Raw genomic sequence first — 9,021 nt, forward strand, 5'->3', positions numbered from 1 at the left:
TGGCCGATTCCTCTTTCTTATCTACATAACCCGCTTTGTGAAATGATCTGTTAACAACTTCCATTTTTACATTGGGACTTCCGACTCCACCTGTCCATTCCCCGACGATCTCTGTGCTGTCACTCTCATGGTGTCACAACTTATCCTAACCAAATGTATGGAAGATTGAAACCATAACTTTTAGCTCAACCACAAAATCCTGCACTCCTTCCAGTGATTCCGTCTTCCTCCTCAGCCACTCACTTGGACTGAAGCAGATCATGCTAAATCGTAGCAGCCTGTTCTGCCTTACCCTGTTGTTCAAAAGCTGCCATGATTGCAGTCACATCTAGTTCAGTCTGTCTATTGCTGAAACCCTTAGCCTTGTTTTTCCCTCATCTATAAATTCCATGTGTGCGATTCTCTGGCCTCGTTATGCTCTTGCTCAAGCGTAACGAGGCCAGTGAATCGCGGGACAGGCCAAAAATGAGAACTGCGCAGGGCGCCAAACAGTTTGCGATGCAAACAGCCAGCTCCTGTAGGCGAAATCGGGATCTCGCCGTAACGTTGAAAGAAACCAATTATCATCACTTAAGCCCTATTTCCATATAATTAACGAGAACGACCCACCATCCAACGGCCTTCTGTCATTCAGCAGCCACCCCAGCAAGTGGTCACGCTGCCGCCAATTAGTGTTCCTTTTGAAAAACATGAATATGGTGGAAGGGCTCCTGTGGGGAGGCGAGGAGGTGAGTAGCCATCTTTGTTCACAGGCAAAGAGACGGGGGCGCTGAACTTGCCACCCGTGCTCGGCGGGGGGGGGACCCTCCGCAGTGGTGGGCCGTCACCGGGATGTGGGGAGGCGTTTTGGGGAGGGGGGGTTGCAACCGGGCGTACAACTGCTTGCAGCACCAAGTCAACCCTGGATCATGTTTACCCGTTCCCGGGGCAACCCCTGCCCCACCGATCACCCATACTCCCCACTGCTGAAGCCTCTGGCTGCACAGCTGAAGACTATTTCTGAAAGGGAATTGGCAATCGCGGTTAAGTGAGCACTCCACAGATGTCAATTGGATTCCTGTGGGTGGGCGGACCACATAGCATGTAGGAGTCATTGCCTAGCATCCCAATCACACCTTGATACCTGGACATTGCTTGAAATCTGCGGGAGGCAACATCACACACGCAATGTCCAAACACCCAGGGGATGGGACACAGCTCCGGGGACATGCTCACGGCCGGAGGGTGGTGCATGCCATCGGGAGGGTGGGATGCCTGGAGAGATGGGCAGAGGATCCGGGGGGGGGGGGGGGGGGGGGGGGTGCAGCCTGCATTGCGGAATAAAGTGACAAAGGCATCATAATGGTTGTGCAAAAAGGAGTTTAATGTGCTGTACAATACCCCACTCCCAGTGGTACTACCCCCAACACCCTGCTCCCTGTCACTTGTCCGCGGCACATGCATAGCCATACATGTGTCGTGTCCTGTGTGCTGACCTTCAGACGTGGTCTCATCGGGGGGGGGGGGGGCTGGAACTCGGGGGAGCTGGTGCCCACCATGGCCACTCCATTGGACAGGTCTGGGTTGGCAGTCAGGGTCCCCTCCTCCTGGTTGGTGCCCATCTCTCCAGGCAGCCCCCCCTCCCCGTGGCACTCACCCACCCTCTGGCCGTGGGCATGTCCCCAGAGCTGTGTCCCATCCCCTGGGTGTTCGGATGTTGCGTGTGTGATGTTTGGGCAGAGGGACAGCTGGTACAAGCCCTGGCTGTCCTTCATCATCTGGCTCTGCCACCCCTGGCAGTTCCCCAATGTCTGCACCATGGTTGGCCAAGTCACATGAGTATGTACCGCATACCTGGTGGGTGGTGTTCTCACGTTCTCACCATTACACATGAGAACACCACCCACCAGGTACACGGTACATACTTGTGCGACTCGGCCAACGTTGTCTACCTCATACAAAGGAAGTACCGAAGCGTGGTACATTGGCGAGACCATGCAGATGCTGCGACAACGGATGAAAGGACATCACGCGACAATCGCCAGGCAGGAATGTTCCCTTCCAGTCGGGCTTGCGAAATCCTACCAACTGTCCTGGCTTGAGACAATTCACACCTCTTTAACCTGGGGTTACCTCTATCTCTGGATCTGTGAAGACTTAATTACCTGCAAATGCTCGCATTCAAAGCATTGTCTTGCACCTTTGACTTTGTCTATATGTATGTTTCTGGAACATACCTCTTCATTCACCTGACGAAGGAGCAGTGCTCCGAAAGCTAGTGATTTGAAACAAACCTGTTGGACTTTAACCTGGTGTTGTAAGACTCCTTACTCTGCTCACCCCAGTCCAACGCCGGCATCTCCACTTCATAGCTTAACATCTTTATCTTTCATTTTCATTTTTCCAACCCTTTGTAAACCATCTTCGAACTTTCTTTTTACTTTAAGAGAATATGATTAATGCAAGATGTTATTGGGAATACATGGTGCTGCCATTGGGTTCTTGAAATGCAGTGTTCCATTCCTAGCATATCCTCACCTTGATGAGCACAATAGAAGGATTACTGGGCAAGTTATAAGGACCAGTGAATTTAGTACATATCAGGGAGTTTTGCTAGATAACCTACGCAGGCAAAGAGCTCTTATGTAAAATGCAGGATATTTCGTACCTTATTCACACACAATAATAAAGGACTTTGCAATGAAGGTTTTGCTTCCCAGAAAATCATAGAAACGTTACGGCACATTCAGCCCACCGTACCTGCACTGGTTGAAAAAAATAAACCATCCATTTATTTTTTTAAATGTTTCCAATTAAGGAACAATTTAGCGTGGAACCCACCTACCTAGAACATCTTTGGTTATGGGGATGAAACCCACACAGTCACGGGAAGAATGTGCAAACTCTACACGGACAGTGATCTGGGGCCGGGATCGAACCCGGATCCTCAGCGCAGTGAGGCAGCAGAGCAAACGACTGCACCACCCTTCCATCCTTTCATTTTAATCCCACTTTCCAGTATCAGGTCCGTAGCCTTGTAGGTACCTTTTAAATAAGTTCAGCGTTTCTGCTTCAACTAGCAATTTAGGCAGTGAATTCCAGATGTCCACCACCCCCTTATCCTCTCTAATCCTTCTGCCAATCACCTTAAATGTATGCCCCCTAGTAATTGACCCCTTAGTTAGATGGAAACAGGTTGTTCCTGCCAACCGGTCTAGGCCCCTCATCATTTTGTACACCTCAAATAGGTCACCCCTCAGCTTCCTCTGATCTAAAGAAACCCACCCTAGCTTGTTCAATCTGTCCTCGTATATCTACAGTTGTCAAGCCCTGGCATCATTTTGTAAATCTCCTCTGCACTCTCTCCACAGCAATCATATCCTTCCATTAATGTGGTGACTAGAATTGTACACAAAGTTCCAGCTGTGGCCTTACATTACTGTTCTCTATTGTTAGGGAGCAAAGCAAGCGAAGCGAGGTGGAGTTACTTCAGCATTGTCTGAATTCATGTACGATATCAATCCACATACATATTGGGCACTAGTATATTGTACCATTGACAGATGATTGATTACCTTATTACAGAAGAAAAATTACAATGAGGGCTATTCCAAAATTTAAAAATGTCTTTCCTATTCGGAAACATAAAGATACAATACTACCATCAGATTTTAAGACCCTATTTGTTGATGGTTTTGTTTCAACTTTCTTTAAACAATGACTGCATCAATGTGATTTCCAGGATGAACGAAATAAACCCACTCAACATAATCTTGCACAGGATGGCCCTCAGTTTGTCACAAGCTGTGATCAAGATAAGAAAAGTCAAGTTGCTTATTTAGCTTCGGATGAAGAGTGGGAGCTTGAAGTGGATGAACTCTATGCTTGGACCCAGGAGCTTTCACTTGACTATTAGATGTACCTTTCCCTGACTGAAATAAGACTCTTGAAGGCGGCACGTGGGCTGCCACACTTTGATTGTTGCATTGTCAGCACTATTAACAACTGTTAAGAAAAAGTAATAGCCTTTGAGGGGCTTTTTCGTTGGCTTTCACTTTGACACACTATGTACAAGCTGTATTCAATTAACCTTTGGTTTGAATACACAGAATCGATCTGTTGGATACACACATATGATGAATTGTAAATTGAATGGCTTTAAGTTTTCAGTGTAAATGTTAAGCATTAAAGTGCATGAAATTAAGGTCTCTATGTAACAGTAGATTACATTGTAGCAAGAAACTGCAATCAACATTGCCCTTCCTTCACCCTTCCCTCCACCCCTACAAATCTTTTTCCCTTTCTCTTCTGAAGATGTGACTCATGCTGCACAATGAAACATGGGAATTAACCACCCCTTAATATATTGTCAGCGGGACTTCTGGTGACGGGGATGTGCTGAGAACTTGTACATCAGATGGCTCTCTTCTCACAAACCTGAAAAATAGGCTCTTTTTGCCTGAAAGAGCACGCTGACACTAAAAACTCATCCCCACACCAGTACCACAACACGACGAGAGGCAAAAAGCTAAATAGCAGGCATTTCAGAGGATGTGTGGAAACCAGGAGTGGAACTGTCTTGTCAAACAAACAACCAAGCCAGTCTAGGCACGAGGCGGCAAAACTCGGGCCTTGCCAGAGCGAGACCGGCCCGCCATACAAGAAGCCCACCCATACCAGCTGATTGCTGGATGTTTCTTTCAAGAGAATTGAGAGTGCATCAGAAAGAGATGAAGTCGGACATTCAAGCTGCTGTGAAGGGTGCGGTTGCCGAAGCTCTGGCGACCATGCAGGTGGCCCTGGATAACGCAGAGAGGTGACTGGAAGCCCAGGAGGAAATAATCAAAGAGCTGGAAAAAGCTGCAACAGACCAGGCCGACCGGCTCATCACCCTGGAGAAGGAGGTGACAAGGCTGGTCACAACACAGGATAATTTGAAAAGGAAAAAAATCGAGGACCTGAAGAACCAGCGAACTTACAAATTGTGGGCCAATCTGGGGGATCGAAGGTAGGAACCCCATAGTCTATGTGGCCCAAATACTGGTAACCTGGTGGGAAGGATAGCTTCCCCAACCCACCAGAAATCAAAAGAGCACACCCAAAGCCTAAAGCCGGGGAACAGTCGAGAGTGATAATCACCAAAATGCACTGGTACCAGGACCGGGAACGAATCCTGCGCTGGGCGAGTCAAACTAAAATCTGTAATTGGGAAAGCCACCAGATTCAGAGTTATCAGGACATTGGAGCTGACCTGGCCAAGCGCGGGCAGAATTTAATAGGATGAAGGCCGCATTGTACAAAATCAGCATAAAGTTTGGGATGCTGTACTCAGCCAAGCTCTGGGTGACGTTCCAAGGCAGGGAGCACCTCTTCATGGCCCCTGCAGATGCAGACAAGTTCATTTCGGAAAGCGGACGAGAGAAGCAGCAGCAGGAACAATGATGAAGAACCCATAGGAAGAGACTCTTAATGTTTACTTTCTACTTTCTGAATTACCAACTGTGAACCACCACTTTGCGCGGGATTGTGCTGCCTTGTTTTGGGGACGAGAGAGGAAGGTAGGAATGTGTGCAGGAAAGCGTAGAAGACGGGGGGTGGGGGGGGGTGGAAGAAAACACCACAAGGGAAATACAGGTAAAGAGGATGGAGGCCATTAGGCTGGCTACAACGAGGAAGGCGCCTGGACCAAACGGTTTCCCGGCGGACTTCTAAAAGATTTGAGTTATCTCTGGCCCCACACCTGCGGGAGATGTTCAGAGATTCACTGGTGATGGGCACCCTTCCACCTGTACTGGCACAAGCCTCAATCTTGCTGATACCGAAGACAAGACCCAACAGAATGCAGTTCCTACAGGCCCATCTCGCTGCTAAACAGAAAACGAACATGAAAGCATGAAAGGAGATGTAATTGGAGGTATACAAGATGCTAAAAGTTAGGGATAGAGTAGACATGGAGCTGATGCTTCCTCTTGTGGGGTATTCTAAAACGAGAGGTCAAAATCTTAGAATAAGAGGTAGCAAATATAAAACAGATGAGGAAAATCTACTTCTCCCAAAGGGTTCTGAATCTGTGGAATTTGCTACCCCAAAGTGCGGTGGATGCTGGGAGTGAGTACATTTGAGGAGTTAGACAGATTTTTAATTGATAATGGATTGGAGGGTTATGGGCAACGGGCAGGACGGTGGATTTGAGGCCAGGATGGGATCAGCCATAACATTGAGGGTGTTAGGCTCAGAAGGCTAAATTGCCTACTCCCGCTCCTAGGTCATGTGTTCCAGGGAGGAGATGCAATCCAGTTCTTGGTCTGTGACGTTGTAGGTAGCCGATGAGGAACATATCAGCCAAAATTGAATGGCAGAGCAGACTCGATGGGCCGAATGGCTTAATTCTGCTCCTATATCTTATGAACTAAGCGCAGAAGCAAAAATACTGGCCAAGGTCCGAGTCAAACTGGAGGACTGCGTACCAGAGGTGGTAGCAGAAGACCAGATGGGCTTTGTCAAGGGTAGACAGCTAACATCGAACATGGCGCCTGATGAACATGGTCATGACCATGCGACGATGAACACCACCTTCAAAAGGCGGAGACAGGCCCCGGCCGGGGAGGGGGGGCACTGACAGTTAAAGACATTTACACCAACAACAGGCTGACAACGCTTGAGGAACTGACAGAAATGTTCCAGCTGACAGGGGGAACAAACTATGGTATCTGCAAAAACTTCCGACAAAGTGAAACGAGGACGGATCCACGGCCACCATAACAATCACTGTTAGAGGCCCTACTGGTTGCAGACATCCTAGAGAAAGGGAACTATGGTGACATGTATGGGCGACTGCTCATGAGGGCCAACACCCAACTAGACGAGAGAGAAGGGTGAGGAGGACTTGGGTTTGAAATAGGCTGGGCACTCTGGAGCGAAGCAGTGCACAGGGTCAACACCACCATCACTTGCGCAAGGCTAAGCCTCATGCAGCTAAAAGTGGTATACAGAGCCCCGTTAACCAGAACCCAAATGAGTAGGTTCTTCCCGGAGGTGGAGGACAAATGTGGACAGGTCCAAGGAGGCCCAGCCAACCACAGCCACATGTTCTCGTCTTGCCCCAGACTTTTGAGGCAATGCCCAAGGGGGTAGGGGTGAGGGTGAAGCCTTGCCCACGAGTGGCAGTCTTTGGGGTATCAGCACAGCCAGATCTCTTCATGGGAAGGAGGGCCGATGCCCTTACCTCCCTGAGCCTGTTGGAGAATCTGCTCGGTTGGCGGTCATCAGCACCACCAAAGCTGTCCGACTTATCGGAATTTCTCCAAATGGAGAAAATTTAATTTGCCATCTGAGGGTCGGAGGAGGGCTTCCACAAAATGTGGGAGCCATTCACTCGGTTGTTCCAAGACCAGTTTGTAGCCAACAGCTAAGACGTCAACAGGAGAGGGTAGCCACGACACAGCAAGGAAGGGGGGGGGGGGGCAGGGGAACATGGAACCCAACCATGCCCAACAAAAAAAATACGAGGCGCAGTATCACAGCAACAGACTGGAGTAGGGTACAAGATAAGTGAAGGCGGCAAGATAAATGACCAAGAAAGGGGGGGGAGGGGTGAGAAAGAATAAGGCAACAGGGAGCAGGGGAAACAGCCAGAATCGAAAAACTACTGGAGAACGATAAACAGGAAATCGTGACCACCACTGTAAATAATGCAAGAACGACGATGTAGGTATGTAAATTGAAACTGACCGATGTGTAAATATTTTTATTCATTGTCTCCTAATATTTGTCCACTTATCCTTGTTTTGTATATCACAAAAATTCAAAAACATTATATTGTCAAGTGACCATATTGCATTACATTATGTAGCCAAATCCAACTTGTATCTTATTTACCCCTCATCTGCTGCTGAAACTTTCAAGTCATACCTTTGTTACCTCTCGATTTGACTATTCTATTGCACCTTTGGCTGATCTCCCCATTCCATTTTCTATTACCCAGGTCTTAATTCACAGCAAGTAATTTTCCTCTTGCACTCCTGTATGTGCTGACCTAAATTGACTCCAGTCAAGCAACATTTTGATTTTCAAAATCTCATTGTTTGCACATCTCTCCATGGTCTTGCCCCTCCCCACCTCTGTAATCTTCTCTAATCCCACAGCCCTCTGACATATCTGCACTCCTCTAATTCTGGCCACTTGAGCATCCCTTTTTTTAATCATTCCACTATCGCTAACCGTGCCTTCAGTTGGCCTTGGAGTTCCCTCCATACACCGTTCCACCACACTTCCTCCTAAGGCACTCCTTGAACCCTACCCTTCTGACCAAGTATCTCCTCCTGTAGGTTGGCATAATACTTTGTTTGATAATATTCCTTTGAAGTCTCTATAAGTTGTTATTGCTTTTCTTTGAATGGTGCTATGAGATCACTTAAGAGTGCAAAGAAGGCTTTAGTTTAACATCTCATCCAAAAAATAGTAATTGACAGTTGCTCTCCCTTAGAGTTGCCACATTTTGAATAAGAATCCATTAGTACTGCAGTGAAGTGTTAGCCTAGATCCTTTTCTGCAGCAGGGATTGGACCCATAACCTACAGATAGAAGTGCAAAAGTACTAAACCTGGTAGATTGTAGCAATCCAGTTGGACACTTAAAAGTTCCTCCAAAGCTCTAGGTGAGGATAAGAATCATTACCTACTTGGGCAAGGTACCATAATAATAGTGCCTTCAGAAATAGCACAAACCAGCTCCTTCAGGGGAGAATGGGGTTAAAGGTGTACTGATGATAAAACATTTGTGAAGGTTGCACCTAACACATGGTAGGAATTAGACCCAAATAAGCAATGATGTATTCACTACTTTTCAAATCTTAATGATGTGGAGATGCCGGCGTTGGACTGGGATGCGCACAGTAAGAAGTCCTACAACACCAGGTTAAAGTCCAACAGATTTGTTTTGAATCACTAGCTTTCGGAGCACAGCTCCTTCCTCAGGTGAATAAAGAGTGAATAAATATATATATATATATATATATATATATATATATATATATATATATAT

General features: G+C 47.2%; 1 protein-coding gene across 2 annotated transcripts in view; it reads left to right on the forward strand.

Annotated features, from left to right (window-relative positions):
* c8hxorf58 (chromosome 8 CXorf58 homolog) overlaps positions 1 to 4,183 on the forward strand; it is a 59,467-nt gene extending 55,284 nt beyond the window's left edge. For both annotated transcript variants that reach the window (XM_072514038.1, XM_072514037.1), the window contains one exon: positions 3,722 to 4,183. In XM_072514038.1, coding sequence (XP_072370139.1) covers positions 3,722 to 3,895 — 174 coding nt within the window. In that variant the 3' untranslated portion in view covers positions 3,896 to 4,183. The remainder of the gene's footprint in view (positions 1 to 3,721) is intronic.
* The last annotated feature ends 4,838 nt before the right edge of the window (positions 4,184 to 9,021 follow it).

The sequence above is a fragment of the Scyliorhinus torazame genome, chromosome 8 (assembly GCF_047496885.1).
Source record: "Scyliorhinus torazame isolate Kashiwa2021f chromosome 8, sScyTor2.1, whole genome shotgun sequence".
Lineage (NCBI taxonomy): Eukaryota > Metazoa > Chordata > Chondrichthyes > Carcharhiniformes > Scyliorhinidae > Scyliorhinus > Scyliorhinus torazame.